Consider the following 16,151-nt stretch of genomic DNA (forward strand, 5'->3'; position numbering starts at 1 on the left):
GATCATCTGCCAACATTTATGAGCCTATAGCTCGTCTGTTCAGACTCCCCGGTCCCTTAGCTCCTCTTTTCTGACTCCATTAGCATTTGATGTCCTCTACAGACTAAATGGCGTTTCAGTTACATCTTGCCCCTGTGTGCACCCTTATTTCAGGGGCTGATTTTCATTCATTTTCCATTTTAATTTTTCCACAGATTTTCCATGTCCCCGTACGCTCCGTATCGTTCAGGCTTCGTTGTCTTTGACCTACTCTTCAAAAATACAATTTTGGGCAGCCTGAAGAAAAATCTCTGGCCCTTGAGCTTTTCTCTGGAGACATTTTGACACTTTTGCTATCCTGTACAGACTTCCCAGTCCTGTAGGATGGCTAGAAAGCCTCCGTAGCGGCGTTAGCTCGTTTTCGAAACTCTGTGGGGTTTGAGACATTTTTTTCAGAGACATTTTAACACTTTAGCTAGTCTGTAGAGGCTCCTCCTCTTCAAAGATACAATTTTTCACCTCCTCTTCATAGATACCGTTTTGGGCAAGCGGAGTAGATTCCTTGGCCTCTCAGCTTTTCGGTGGAGATATTTTCACTCTTCAGCTAGTCTGTATAGACTCTCTGGCCCTTCAGGACGGCTGGAAAGTCTACGTTTCTGCGTAGGCTCGTTTGCTAAACCCTGTGGGCCTTGGGCTTTTCTGTAGAGACATTCTGGCAAGTCTGTAAAGACTCCCTGGCCCTTCAGAACGGCTGGAAAGACTACATGTCGGAGTCAGCTCGTTTGCCGAAATCTGTGGGCCGATAGCTCATCTGTTCAGACTCCGTGGCATAAGCTAAATTTTTCAGACTCCATTAGCATTTGTCGTCCTCCACAGGCTAACTGGCCTTTAAGTTCCATCCTGCCTGCCATCCTTTGGCCTGTTGTGACAATTGGATGCCAAGTGTGTTTGGTGCCCTCATTTCGAGGGGCTCATTTTCATTCATTTTCCATTTTCATTTGTTTGAGGCCGACGCCGTTGACGCCACTCGGAGCTATCCTAGGGTGGGGTGCAGGGTCGGTCGGATAATGGCTTCATTGCATTGCTGTTGTTGGCTTTTCATTAATTTGTCACAGCAAGCAAATATAGCGTCCATGCGATAAAAATAAAAGAGGAAGACAAATGAAGAATGGCAACAGAGGAAAAAAGTGTCCCTCTTTACTCCTCCCCCCCCTCCCCTTTCCGAGTACTCGAAAAAAACGCACAGATAAAAATTCAGCGTCATTCTTTCTGTTTTACTCGCTAATGAGCTGCAAAACTATTTTTTTCGCCTTCGTCCTTTCATCCTCTCATTTACAAGGACAAAGTTTTTTTTGGATTTTCTCTTTGGTTTTTTTGTTTCTGTTGAGGTATTGTTGTTCGGGTCTGGTCAAAAAGTGGAGGAGAGGAATTAAGAAAAAAAAAAACGAACCCAAGCTGTGGAGCTGATGTAAGGAAGTTGCAGCCAAAAAAAAAGGAGGAAAAAAATCTCCTGCCTTCTTCAAAAGAAAACCAAAAGTAATGTTGATGACAAAACTGACGATAATGATGACACTTTGCTTGCTTTATTGGTCATGTGTGGGGGGAGAGGGGGTGGCTGTAAAGGACAAAAGGATGGCAAACAATGCTAGAGTCCTTTTTTCGATTTTTTTTTTTGGTGAATGAGGATCTTGAAAAACGGAAATGGAGGTTAAATTTAAGGCATCAATTTTAATGTAAAAACCATGCCAAAAGGAAATGGACTGGTGGATGAGCGGAAGAGGAAAAAGAGAGAGGGGTGGGGGGATATTGTTTGCCACAATGATGAATTACAATTGGATCAAATGTCCGTAACAAGAAAACGGCGAAAGCCAAGTAAAAGTTTTTCTTTTCGCCTCTTCCTCTTTTGCTCTTCCCCCCGAAAACCTCTTCAGAGAGAGAGAGAGAGAGAGAGAGAGAGAGAGAGCTGCCATTAAATGTGGCGGTTTTTCTATTTGCATTGTCTTCTGCCATCACTCCCCTGCTCCTTTTCCTCCTCCTCCTTTCCTTTCCTACTTATGCAAACGGTTTGTAATCTTTGGCCATTACCGCTTCAACAGGATTCCTGCCATGGCAAACATGAACTCATTATGGTGGAAAACAAAAAACAAAAACAACAAAAAAATATCCTTTTGTGTCATTATTCCAATTGAGGATTCGAGGAATTGTTTTTGTTGTTGCTCTGGATATTTGTTTTATTGTCCGACAATTGTTTTAATTTCAGCCATTCTCATTTCGCAACATTTCTTTTGATTTTCTGTATTTTTTTTCCTCCCCTCCTCCTCCTCTTCTTCCAATGTCTCATCATTTTTTTGTTTGTCTTTTTCTCTCTCCCTCTCTTGCAGTGTTGATACCCGAGAATCGAACTTTTCCCATGGCACCCATTGGTCGGACGAGGCATATCGAGAACGTTTATCCTTTGCCCTGGATGGCCGCACCGGCACGCTGACCATGACGAATGCCCAACAGGAGGATACGGGCGAATATCGATGTCGTGTCGATTTTCAAAAGAGCCCAACACGTAATTCCAAAGTTAATTTGACCGTCATAAGTAAGTATTGAGAGGGAATATTTCGTTGTTGTTGTTGTTGTTGTTATTGCATGAGAAAAAATATATAAAAACAAAAGGGATTCATTAACACAAAGCATACTTGCTGCAATTTATTTTGTTTGCCTGTCTCAATGCTATCGCATTTCGAATGCGGCCTAAGGAAAATCAAAAAAGAAAATAAAAAAAATATGAAAAAAATTAAGATATTTATTTCAGTACAAAAATTTGGATTTAAAACCAGTTCCGAAAAAAATATAGCAGTTGGAAATCAATTTTTAGGTTTTTCGAAATTTGGGTTTTTTTAAAAAAATCGATTGTTTTGTCTATAAATGTTACTCAATCAGCCGAAAATCGATCGACTTTAAGATTTCTGAAATTTGAGTTTTTTAAAAAAAAATTTGAGTTTTTTAAAATTGATTTAAAAAAAATTTCTTTGCAGCCCAAAGTTGACAAAATTCGATTTTATTTTTCAACCTTAAGTCGAATAGAAATTACATTTCGATTGTAGAAATTTTTGATGAACGATTTTACCAACAGATCGACTTTAAATCGAATTTCCATATTTGCTGCTGTTTTTTTTTTTTTTTTTTTTTTTTTTTGATCAAAGTTTTATTTCAATGCAGAATTTAGAATTTCAGAATATGTTCCAGTTCCAAAAAATATAGGTCCTGAAAATCGACTTTCGGGATTTTTGACTTATGTCTTCTACAAAAAAGCCGAAAATTCCGTCCATCAACTACAGCTAAAAATTGATTTTTAATTTGTACACGAATCCAAAGGCGACTAAATTCGATTTTTTCGAGTTTTTTTCCAACCTGAATTCCTGTGAAAACTTAATTTTTGATGAGCGGATTTACCAACAGATAAATGAATCAATCGATCGATTTAAAATTGACCCTGCTTTCAGGCTAAAAAAGCCATAAATTGACCATTTTTTTTTTTCTTAAATTTTGTAGGGTATGGTTTTTAGAATCTAAAAAAGTCAACTTCGATTTGAAAATTTGATACTGAGTTATATAGCCTTGAAATCGAAATATTCGGAGGGCAGAATAGGCCGGTGATAGCCGACGTTGGCTATGCAATGACTTTGGGTGAAATCTGTGTATTAGAGTATTTTTTTTTTTTTTCCTAAAAATCTAGCTTAGGTCTTCTGCACGTCTTTGAAGAAAAATTATTTTTTGTTTATTATACAGTCCACAACATATCTTTCAAGAATTGACAAGTTAAAAATCAGTAAGTTCGGCCGGGCCGAACTTTGAATACCCTCCACCATTGGAACGAATTTGGAAATTTTCAAAAAATAAAGTCCTTAAACACGACGTGGACCTACATAGGCCTTTTTTGTCATAAGCTATTACCATATTCAAATTCGAAACTTGAAATAAACGGTGAATAATGTAGTTTAAATCATCAAAATATAGTATATAGGGAGGTACAGTTATATCGGAGCTGTGCGAACACCTAGACCATTTGAAACAATTCCGGTGAATAGTTTCGCTAAAATCATCAAAATACCGAATATCGGGAGGTACCGTTGTATGGAGGCTATACGAAGACGTGGATCTGTACAGATAATTTTCTGTCTTAGTCTGTAGTATCCATTTCGAACTTGAAATACCAAAGTTGAAACAATTTAGGTGAATAATGTCGCTAAAATCATCAAAATACCGAATATCGGGAGGTACTTATATATGGGGGCTATATGAAAACGTGGACCTACATGGCCCATTTACGGACCTAACCTGCCTACTAGAAAAATAAGCACGTGTGCAAAATTTTAGCCTTCTATCTATCTCAACAGACAGACAGACGGACAAATGACAAAGTTAATATACCCTCCATAGTATGGTGGAGGGTATAAAAAAAATTATTTAGTCCTTAAAAAAATATCCATAAAAATCTATTTTTTATAGCTTGCAGGTCCCTCAGGAATTTTTCCAAAAAAAAAAAACCACATTTGATCCTTGGAAAAATTTATTTCATCCTAAATTCATTGGAAATAAATGACAAAACCTCAAAAAAACTATTCCGTAAAAAATCAATTTTAGAAATTCCAGACATTTGGTTTGTTAGAAAAACTAATTTTTAAAAAATCTTGGTAAAAGTAATTTTTAAAGAATCCACGACATCTAAAATTTGGAAAATAGTTTTTTTTTTGGAAAAAATTTTTTAATAATTCACGCCTTTGGTAATTTGAAAAAAATAATTTTTTAAAAACCCACGCGTTAAATATTTTGGATAAAATATTTTGTATTAATCCACGCCTTAAGAAATTTGGAAAAATAATTTTTAAAAATATCCACGCCTTAAGAAATTGTGAAAATTTTATTTTTTAAAAAATCCACGCCTTTAGAAATTTGGAAAAATAATTTTTAAAAAGATCCACGCCTTAAGAAATTCGGAAAATTTTATTTTTAAAAAAAGTCCACGCCTTAAGAAATTTGGAAAATTTTATTTTTAAAAAGATCCACGCCTTAAGAAATTTGGAAAAAAAAAATATTTTTTTAAAAATCCACGCCTTAAGAAATTTGGAAAAAATTATTTTTTAAAAAAATCCACGCCTTAAAAAATTTGGAAAAAAATAATTTTAAAAAATCCACGCCTTAAAAATTTGGAAAATTTTATTTTTAAAAAATCCACGCCTTAAGAAATTTGTAAAAAAATTATATTTAAAAAATCCATGCCTTAAGAAATTTGGAAAAAATTATTTTTAAAAAAACCATGCTTTAAGAAATTTGAAAAAATTAATTTTTAAAAAAATCTACGCCTTCAGAAATTTGGATAAATTAATTTTTAAAAAAAAATTCACGCCTTAAGAAATTTGGAAAAATATATTTTTTAAAAAAAATGCACGCCTTAAGAAATTTAGAAAAAATTATTTTTTAAAAAATCCACGCCTTAGGAAATTTAGAAAAAATTATTTTTTAAAAAATCCACGCCTTAAGAAATTTGGAAAAAAATATTTTTTAAAAAATCCACGCCTTAAGAATTTTAGAAAAAATTATTTTTTAAAAAATCCACGCCTTAAGAAATTTGGATAAATTAATTTTTAAAAAATCCACGCCTTAGGAAATTTAGAAAAAATTATTTTTTAAAAAATCCACGCCTTAAGAAATTTGGAAAAAAATATTTTTTAAAAAATCCACGCCTTAAGAATTTTAGAAAAAATTATTTTTTAAAAAATCCACGCCTTAAGAAATTTGGATAAATTAATTTTTAAAAAATCCACGCCTTAAGAAATTTGGAAAAATATATTTTTTTAAAAAAAATCCACGCCTTAAGAAATTTGGAAAAATATATTTAAAAAAAATCCACGCTTTAGGTGACTTTGGAAAAAATATTTTTTTAAATACCAGAGTTAGATAACTTGGAAATATACAAAGTTTTTATATTTACGCCTTATGTAACTTGAAAAAAATATTTTATTAACATTAAAATGGGGAAATACTTCCTTAAATTCACGTTCCATGAAGAGCTGGACTTTGAAAAAATACTCTATCAAAATTAGCTGCTTTACTGCTCAACATACTTCTTCGATTAGCTTATGACCTTGAAATAAAGAAACCGCCATAAGTTCGAAAACCATCATGAAGAGGATATCTTAGAGCTCGTTTTATATATAAAATTAACCTTAAGGGACCTATTTCTATAGATACATAGAATGTCTGCAATTTCTCAGATCTTAAGGTGGTTCAAAATATCCGTAATTCTCATACCCCTCATAATCTTCTATTTTTTGTTTAAATCTTATTTACTTTGAAAATCCCCAAATTTTGCTCAACTTGAAACGAATTTTCTAGATTGGAATGCTCAACACCTCCTACAGACAATTATTGAACGAGAAAGGCTTAAAGCATAAAATTGAAGTTATTTTTTCTACAACTTTTCCAAATAAATGTTAAATAAATTGAATTGCATATAAAGTAGATGGAAGAAATATTAAAACAGAGTTGTTGTTTTTTTTTTTTTTTGCAACAAATGTTAAAGGATTTCACCAAAAAAAAGCCCTTCAAAAGTAGAACACTTACACACATAGTGGTATATAAAAAACATACATATCTTTCCAATGTTATATGGCTATGGAAAAAAGATTCTCCCACACAATTCTATAAAAAGCTTACACACACACACATCCAAGTTCCCTCTATTTTTTTTTTTTTTTTTTTCTTAAGCAAAAGTTTAACCATAGTTTGGGGAGTAGTCGAAGTTTTGAAGTTTCCTTTTCATTTCTTGGGGTTTTCTGCTTCAACGCACCCACACACACACATTTACTCACCAAGTTTTAAAGCCAAGTTTGCAACACCATGCAACATGGCATAGTATTAAAAAAAGTAGGAAAGTTTGAAACATCGCAAGAAATACGCCAAGTATTGAAAATGTTGGAGAGAGAGAGAGAGAGAGAGAGAGAGAGAGAGAGAGAGAGAGAGAGAAAAAAAAACGATTTCTAACTTGAAAATCTCAATGTCTAGGGTAAAATAGGATCTTAAATAAAGATTTTATGCTATTAGAAAGTTTGTTGTTCATTTCTTTTCATCCTAGTTTAGGTTTGGTTAGTTGTTGCTGTTGCTCTGGGTATTGGAAATTGTGTTAGAATTGCAAAGTTTTGCATTTGCTTCGTTTGGAGGGAGGGAGTACTTTTTTAGGAATGAAACATAAAATCCCAATGTCGTATATTTTTTCGCAGCTTTAAGGTAATGTAAATTACGAGCGTTGTTTTCAGATGTGCTGGAGAGGGGGAAATAAGAACGAGGGGATGAAAAGGAAAACAGGTGTTTCAAGGGAAAAAAAAACAAGGAATTATGGCATTAATTTTTATACCCTACACCACAAAGTGGTCAGGGTATTATGTCTTTGTGCATTTGTTTGTAACAGGCAGAAGGAAAAGAGATAGACCCATAGTTCCTTTTGATGATCTGCATAGAATCACATTCTGAGTCGATTTATGCATGTCCGCCCGTCCGTCTGTCCATGCATTTTTGTAAACAAAGTACAGATGAAATTTTGCACAAATCATTTGTTTGGCCCAAGAACGAACCCTATTGAAATTGGAGATAATCGGTCAAAATTTAGATATAGCTCCCATATATATCTTCGTCCGATTTGCCTTTTATTGTGCACCAAACGTGTAATATCAGCCCGAATTGTATAAAATTTAGCATATACACCCAAATTAGGCCTGAAAATATGTAGGCCAAATTTGATCGAAATCGGTTCAGATATAGCTATACCTCCCATATATATTGTTCATCCGATTTGTTATTTTTGTCCACCGCCGCCGTAATATGCACTATGCAACAACAATATTTGGGGAAATATATCAAATACAGCTCAGAAATACATTTGCTAAATTTTATCGAGATCGGTTCAGATTTGGATATAGCTCCCATATATAACTTCGTCCGATTTACCTATTATTGTGCACCAAACGTCTAATATTTGCCCAAATGGGATGAAATTTAGCACTTACGACCGAATTGAGTCTAGAAGCTAGTATGTCAAATTTGGTGAAGATCGGTTCAGATATAGCTATAGCTCCCATATATACTGTACATCCGATTTGTTATATTTGTTACCCACAACTGTAACATGCACTCCGTAACAACGATATTCAGAGAAATATATCAAATACAGCTCAGAAATATCTTTGCCAAATTTTTTCGAAATCGGTTCAGATTTGGATGTAGCTCCCATATATATCTTTATCCGATTTCAAATAAATTGTGCAACAAATGGGCAATACTATTCCGAATTTAAAAGATACAAATGCTTCGGCATATTTAGTCCTTTGAATTTTAAATTATAATTAGAATCATAGGGTGTGTGATTGAATTCTGCCATAAAAACTTTTAATTGTTATGTGAAGCTCTACTAAATTAGCAAAGTGGTGTAGGGTATCATAAAGTCGGCCCCGCCCGACTTTAAGACTTTCTTTACTGGTTTCTAGGTGGATTTTATTTTTAGAGAACTCATCGGTGGTTTTTACATATAAAAACGCCTCGAAGAGAACTTCTGGAGATATTCTACATTTAGAAGGTATCTCAAACAACATTTATACAAAAAAAAAAGCTTCCAGGGGTTTTATATACACAAAATGACTTTCGGAGTACCTCTATACAAAGAGCCCCATGTCTCAGCACCTTCATATACAGAGGTCTTCAATAAAAAGGAGACCTTTCAGAAATCGTATTTACATTTTTTTTATAGATCTTCTCTATGCAAAGGTCTCTCTCAAGGCCACCTTGATGTCTTCTATACATAGAAAGTGCTTCTAGTGACCTTCCGAGTATACATGGAAGGACCACCAAGGCCACCTTGATGTCTTCTATACATAGAAAGTGCTTCTAGTGGCCTTCCGAGTATACATGGAAGGACTTTTCTATACACCAAAGCCCTCAGAAAGGCTTTTGTAAGATCTGAAAGCCTCACAGATTTCGTCTACCTTCCAAAGGTCTTCAATACAAAGAAGACCTTCCAGAGGTATTTCATATGTGGAAAGCATCTCAAAGGTTTTCGATACATAAAAAAAGTCTTCCAGACCACTTCTATACCAAGAAGGCCTCACAGATGTTCTCTAAGCATGGGAGTTCACACATAGGCCTTCTTAATCTTCTGCATATTTATTTCAAAGGTCTCCAGGAGCTTTTCTGTGAACAAAAGTTCACAAATTAGCTTTCTGAGTATGGAAGACGTAAATGATGTCTTTGTGTGTAGGATATTTCAGAGAGTCTCCTTTGGGGAAGACGACCTCGGAGAGGCTTTTTCTGATCTTATAGTTCACTTATGTGATGTCTTACAGCCCTTAAAAAATACCATAACATATTTTTTTGTACTTTAGACCTTAAAAATTTCCTTTTAAAACTATCTAATCTGTGAGAAACATTTTTAAAATTTTCATTTGGGTGCCTCCATGTCATGAATACAAAAAACACTTTAACCTCACGAGTTGTGAATTTGAAAATGTAAATTTTGTTCAAAAAAAACTTAAAAAAAAACGTTTCTCAAAACTTTTCTTTGTTGAAAATATTCCTTAGAACTACTCACTTGGTTGACTTGGTGCAGGTCCTTGGAAAAATTACTTTAAAAATATCCTGAAAGAATTCAGCTCTTCCTTTCAGGTCCTTCAAAAAAGGCTTCCCCTAAAAATGTAAATTTGGTTAAGGTCTGTAGGTCCTTGGAAAAATGTTTAAAAAAAATCCCTAAAGAATTCAGGTTTGATGGCCTCTTAGTTCTTGAAAAAATATTTCTCAAAAATCGACATTTGCTACTCTTATTGTTCTTGTTCCTGAAAAATCAAAGTACAATGAATTATAAAATTTTTTTTAAAAATTGGAGTATTGGAGTCCTTGACAAAATAATCCTTAAACACTCGTGTATCCTGACACTGGAAAAATCGTCCTCAAATTGTACGTTTTATGGTGTTTCTCTTATTGTCTTAAATTAGTCACTGGTTCTGCAAGAAATCGTCCTTAAAAAAACACGTCCTTAAATTGCAAGTTTCAGAGACTTAAAAAAATTCTTTAGATCCAATTTTGAAAAAAATGTTCGGCCCTGGACTTTTTGTTTTAAATGTCCACATTTGTTAGACCTTGAAAAATAGTTCTTAAATTCCACTTTTGATCTTTAAACCAAATCCACTCTAGGTGGATATAGTTTTGGTGGTTGGAAAAATGTTCTCTGATAGTGAAAGTTGGATCCTTTCATGATCTTTGAAAAAAATGTCCTCACATTGAAAGTCTGAGGCACTTTGAAAAAAAAACTTCTTGAAATCCAATGTTTGACCCTCCATTTTTTTAAATATTTAAATAAAATCCTTAATGTCCACATTTGATCCTTAAATAATATTCTTTAAAAATTCAAGAAAAAATTAAAGAAAAAATTTTTTAATATCCTTGATATTTTGTATTTTAATCCTTGAAAAAAATTGCTGATTGAAAAAATGTTTCCAAAAAGTCAAGGTTTAGTAATGGCCCATGGAATTAATATTAAAATCAAACACTTTTTTCCGTGCAAAATTGTTCCCTTAAAATCCGTTTTTGGTCCTTGAAAATATATTCCTTAAATATCACCTCCTAAAACCCATGGGGAAAAAATCCTTTTGACAGCCACGTATTTGTTACGTGTATAAATATTTTTTAAAAATTCAAGTTTGGTCCTTGGAAAAATATTTCTTAACCAGTAAAGAAAGTCTTAAAGTCGGGCGGGGCCGACTTTATGATACCCTACACCACTTTGCTAATTTAGTAGAGCTCCACATAACAATTAAAAGTTTTTATGGGAGAATTCAATCAAAAACGCTATGATTATAATTATTATTTAAAGTTCAAAGGACTAAATATGCCGAAGCATTTGCATCTTTTAAATTCGGAATTGTATTGCCCATTTGGTGCACAATTTATTTGAATTCGGATAAAGATATATTTGGGAGCTATATCCAAACCTGAACAGATCTCGATAAAATTTAGCAAATATATTTCTGAGCGGTATTTGATATATTTCCCTGAATATCGTTATTACGGAGTGCATATCACGGCTGTGGGTAACAAATATTACAAATCGGATGAACAGTATGTATGGAAGCTATAGCTATATCTGAACCGATCTTCACCAAATTTGACATACTAGCTTCTAGACTCAAGACTAGCTCTAGACTCGGTGGTAAGTGCCAAATTCCGTCCCTTTTTGGACAAATATTAGACGTTTGGTGCACAATAAAAGGTAAATCGGACGAAGTTATATATGGGAGCTATATCCAAATCTGAACCGATCTCGATAAAATTTAGCAAATGTATTTCTGAGCTGTATTTGATATATTTCCCCAAATTTTGTTGTTGTAGAGTGCATATTACGGCTGCAGAGGGCAAATATAATAAGTCGGATGAACAATATATATCGGAGCTATAGCTATATCTGAACCGATTTCGATCAAATTCGGCATACTTATTTTCAGGCCTAATTTGGGTGTATATGCAAAATTCCATACAATTCAGGCTGATATTAAACGTTTGGTGCACAATAAAAGGCAAATCGGACGAAGATATATATGGGAGCTATATCTAAATTTTGGCCGATTATCTCCAATTTCAATAGGGTTCGTCCTTGGACCAAACAAATGATCTGTGCTAAAGTTAATCTGGATCTGGCAATAAATGCGACCTGTACTTTGTTTACAAAAATACATGGACAGACGGACGGACGGACGGACGGACGGACATGCATAAATCGGCTCAGAGTATGATTTTATGCAGATCATCAAAAAGAACTATGGGTCTATCTCGTTTCCTTTTGCCTGTTACAAGCAAATGCACAAAGACATAATACCCTGACCACCTTGTGGTGTAGGGTATAAAAATCAAAATGTTCCTTTTGGTACTAGAAAAAAATAATAATTAGAATCCACGTCTGCTGGTTCTTGTAAAAATTGTGTTAAGAATTTACTTTTTTGGTCCTTGAAAGTGTAAACTTTAATTTTCACATTTGGTGATCTTTAAAACTATTCCTTGAAAAATCCCCGTGTTCTTTAGAAATCCAAAGTTCTTTAAAGTCCACGTATTTCGTCCTTGAAGAAATATTTTCTTAAAAAATTCTCGTTCGGAAAAATATTTCTTAAAAATCAAAATGTTTCTATTGGTCCTAGAAAAAATTAATAATTAAAATCCACGTCTGCTGGTAATCCTTAAAAATATTCCTTGAAATATCCTTTTGTTCCTTAAAAATCCATTTTTGGTCAAGGAATGAAGCTCCCTTAAAATTCACGTATTTGTTCCTCGAAGAAGTATTTTTATTTCTTAGGAATTCATGTCTGGCCCTTAGATAAATATGCTAATTCGTGTAAAAAAATAGTGTTAAGAATTTATATTTTCTTGTCCTTGAAAATATAATACTTATTTTTTTAGGTTTGGTGATCCTTAAAAACATTCCTTGACAATTGTGTTCCTTCCATTGTAAAGGAAAAAAAAATCATTTAATTGCACGTATTTAGTCCTTGAAGAAATTTTTTTTTAAAATTCAGGTTTCTTTAAAAATCAAAAAAAATCCTTGAAAAATCCTTGTGTATCTTAGAAATGTATGTTTCATCAAGGAAAAAACTCCTTTAAAATCCAGGAGTTTGGTCCTTGAAGAAACCTTTGTTTTAAGAATTCACCTTTGGTCCTTGGAAAAATATTTAATAAAAATCAACATTTTTCGTTTTGGTCCTAGAAAAAAAAATGTTAGAATCCACGTCTGCTGGTTTTTGCAAAAAAAAGAAGTTAAGAATTTACTTTTTTTGGTCCTCGAAAATATAACCAATAATTTTCTCCTTTGCCCTTGAAAAATTCTTTTGGTACTTACCAATATTGGATAAAGTTCCAATTTTGGTCCATGAAAAATATCGCTTCTCCAAGTGGTAGACTTGAAAAAAAATCTTGTTTTCCTTTCAAAAATATATCCTTTAAATCCAGAAAAATTATTCTTTAAATATCCCTAATATCTGACATTCCTTTAGAATCCACTTTTGTTAATTATTGTGAAATGGTTCCTTAAAATTAATGTTAGCACCTTGAACATATATATTCCTTTGAAACCAATTCTGGAATTATCCTTTAAATCCAAGTTTGGAATACCTGATGTAATTTGGTATAAAACATTGAAATAATATTGCTAAAAATGTCAAGATTCATGTCATTATATCAAGGATTAATTTTAAGTAATTGAAAAAATCGGGATTTTTATTTTTCCTATCCTTCAAATACTTCTCGAAAATATTCTCAAAAATTAAATTTATTGGTCTATTTATCTTAAAATCCATGTTTTTTTTTTTGGTCCTTTGAAAGGATGCCTTGGAATCCACATTTTCTAAAATAAACAAAATATTCTTTAAAAATCTAGATTTTTTCTCCTTTTGCTCCTGTGGAAAACATTCCACATTAAATGCTCATATGATACAAAATATCCTTTAAAAGGCCTTCTCCTATTAAAATATTTCTTTCAGGCATTTTGCATATTTGACCTCCCCTTTCACTTCAATTTTTCCTCAAAAATTTCTCTTTAACTGCAATTTAATATATAAGCAATATTCATTGACTTCACCTTCCGGAAAATTTATCCACACTTTATGATACAGGTGTACTGGAAAAACACATTTCATTTGTTTTCCAAGAAAGGACACCAACTTTCCTTCATTTACAGAGTCCTTTTAAAGTATTTTTTTTTCTCCTCTTTGGAAAAATATTTTATTTGCCACATTTTTTGCCAGATATTTAATTTATAGTAAATAAAATTCTACACTTACACACAGGGTTCACACGCACACACACACTTGCACACACATGCATACGCAAAACCACATGAGGAATATATATCGTTTTTTTTTCTCCTTAATATTTTTTCTTCTTTCGAAAAAAGAAGCAAATTTGTATCTTTCTTGAGGTTTTTGCAACATCCTTACATCGTGTTCGTGTTCGTGTTCATCTTCTTGTTCTGTTTCCTCTTCGTCTTCTTCTGTTTGAAAATGGTTTCAAAATGTGTGGTTAAAACTTAAACTTAAAGAAGAATAAAGTGGATTTATTGCAATTCCTTTTTAGTTGATGCACAACTCTCTTGTGGTGTCGGAGGGGATGTGGGAGGAGGGGTTGGTAAATCTATGTGTGTTCGGAGGGGCCTTTGTCGATGCTAGGATCGTAAACAATTTACTTTCTATTTATTTTGGCTTAAAGGATTTGTAATTTATATATAACAATTATTTAACAAATTTATAGTTGAACTCCTCCTCCTGCTGCTATTGTAACTACACGTTTGGTTAGCTCCTAGGGGGTGGCCCTACAAATCCTGTTGATTATGTGAAAATATATGTTACTTAATGGGGGGCTCTGTTTTATTATTTCGATGGGTAATTGGAATAAATGTCGGGTTTTTTTATTTTTATTTTTTTTTTTAATTTTACATTTGAGAATTTGCAATGTATTTTGGGGAGAATATCAAGCAGTATTTTTTTTTAAGGACCAAAAGTAGTTTTTTTAAGGATATTCTAGCAAGCACTGTAATGTGTAATTTTTAGGAATAATTTTGTAAGGACAAACAAAAAAATAAGAAATAGTGAAATTCAGCAAATATTTCTCCAAGGACGAAACGTATATTTTTAAGTGAATTTTGAAAAAAAGTTTCTCAAGGATCAAACGTGGATTTCTCAAAGATATTTTTTCAGGGATCAAACGTGGATTTCTCAAAGATATTTTTTCAGGGATTAAACGTGGATTTCTCAAAGATATTTTTTCAGGGATCAAACGTGGATTTCTCAAAGATATTTTTTCAGGGATCAAACGTGGATTTTTTAAGGATATTTTTTCAGGGATCAAACGTGGATTTTTTAAGGATATTTTCTCAAGGATCAAATGTGGATTTTTCAAGGATCAAGTGTGAATTTATTAAAGATATTTTCTCAAGGATCAAATGTAGATTTTTCAAGGATCAAATGAGAATTTATTAACAATATTTTCTAAAGGATCAAACGTGGATTTTTCAAGGATCAAACGTGGATTTTTTAAGGATGTTTTTTCAAGGATCGAATGTTAATTTTTCAAAGATATTTTTTCAAGGATCAAACGAGGATTTTTCAATGATGTTTTCACAAGGATTAAACGTGGATTTTTCAAGGATTAAACGTGGATTTTTCAAGAATATTTTCTCAAGGATCCAACGTGAATTTTTCAAGGATCAAACGTGAATTTTTCAAGGATCAAACGTGAATTTTTCAAGGATATTTTTTCAAGGATCAAACGTGGATTTTTAAAGGGTATTTTTTAAGGATCAAAAGTGGATTTTTAAAGGTTTTTTTTAAGGATCAAAAGTGGATGTTTCAAGGACCAAACGTGAATTTTTAAAAAATATTTTGTCATGGATCAAACGTGGATTTTTAAAGAATATATTTTCAAGGATCAAACTTGGATTTTTAAACGATATTTCTTCAAGGACCAAACGTAGATTTCTACAGGCTATGTTTTCATGGACAAATCTTAGATTTTTAAGAATGTTTTTTTTTTCAAAGACCAAATGTGGATTTTTGATGGATATTTTTTCAAGGACTAAACATTGATTTTTAAAGGGTATTCTTTCAACGACAGACATGGATTTTTGAGGAACGTTTTTTAAGGACAGAACGTGGATTTTTAATAGGTATGTTTTTAAGGACCACTCATTCTTTTTAAAGGATATTTATTCAAGGACCAAATTGCTTGTTTAAAGGATATTTTTTCAAGAACCAAACGTAAATTTTTAAAGGGTATGTTTTCAAGGACAAAACGTAGATTCTTAAGAATATGGTTTCAAACACCAAATGTGTATTTTTAAAGGATATTTTTTCAAGGATATTTTTCAATACTTTTTCAAAGACCAAATGTGGATTTTTAAAGGATATTTTTCAATATTTTTCCAAATACCAAATGTGGATTTTAAAAGGATATTGTTTCCAGGACCAAACATTGATTTTTAAAGGTTATTCTTTCAAGGATTTTTAATGATATTTTTTCAAGGACTAAACGTGGTTTTTTAGAGGTCGATTTTCAAGGACTAAACGCACATTTTTAAAGGTCGATTTTTTGAGGACTAAACG

At 32.7% G+C, this 16,151-nt stretch overlaps 1 protein-coding gene across 4 annotated transcripts in view; it reads left to right on the forward strand.

Annotated features, from left to right (window-relative positions):
• The window catches only part of LOC101891049 (hemicentin-1), a 364,516-nt gene that overhangs the window by 261,695 nt on the left and 86,670 nt on the right, over window positions 1-16,151 (forward strand). For all 4 annotated transcript variants that reach the window (XM_020035593.2, XM_020035595.2, XM_020035594.2 and 1 more), the window contains one exon: window positions 2,361-2,566. In XM_020035593.2, the coding sequence (XP_019891152.1) occupies window positions 2,361-2,566 (206 nt within the window). The remainder of the gene's footprint in view (window positions 1-2,360; window positions 2,567-16,151) is intronic.

Source organism: Musca domestica, unplaced genomic scaffold (assembly GCF_030504385.1).
Source record: "Musca domestica strain aabys unplaced genomic scaffold, Musca_domestica.polishedcontigs.V.1.1 37, whole genome shotgun sequence".
Classification (NCBI taxonomy): Eukaryota; Metazoa; Arthropoda; class Insecta; order Diptera; family Muscidae; genus Musca; species Musca domestica.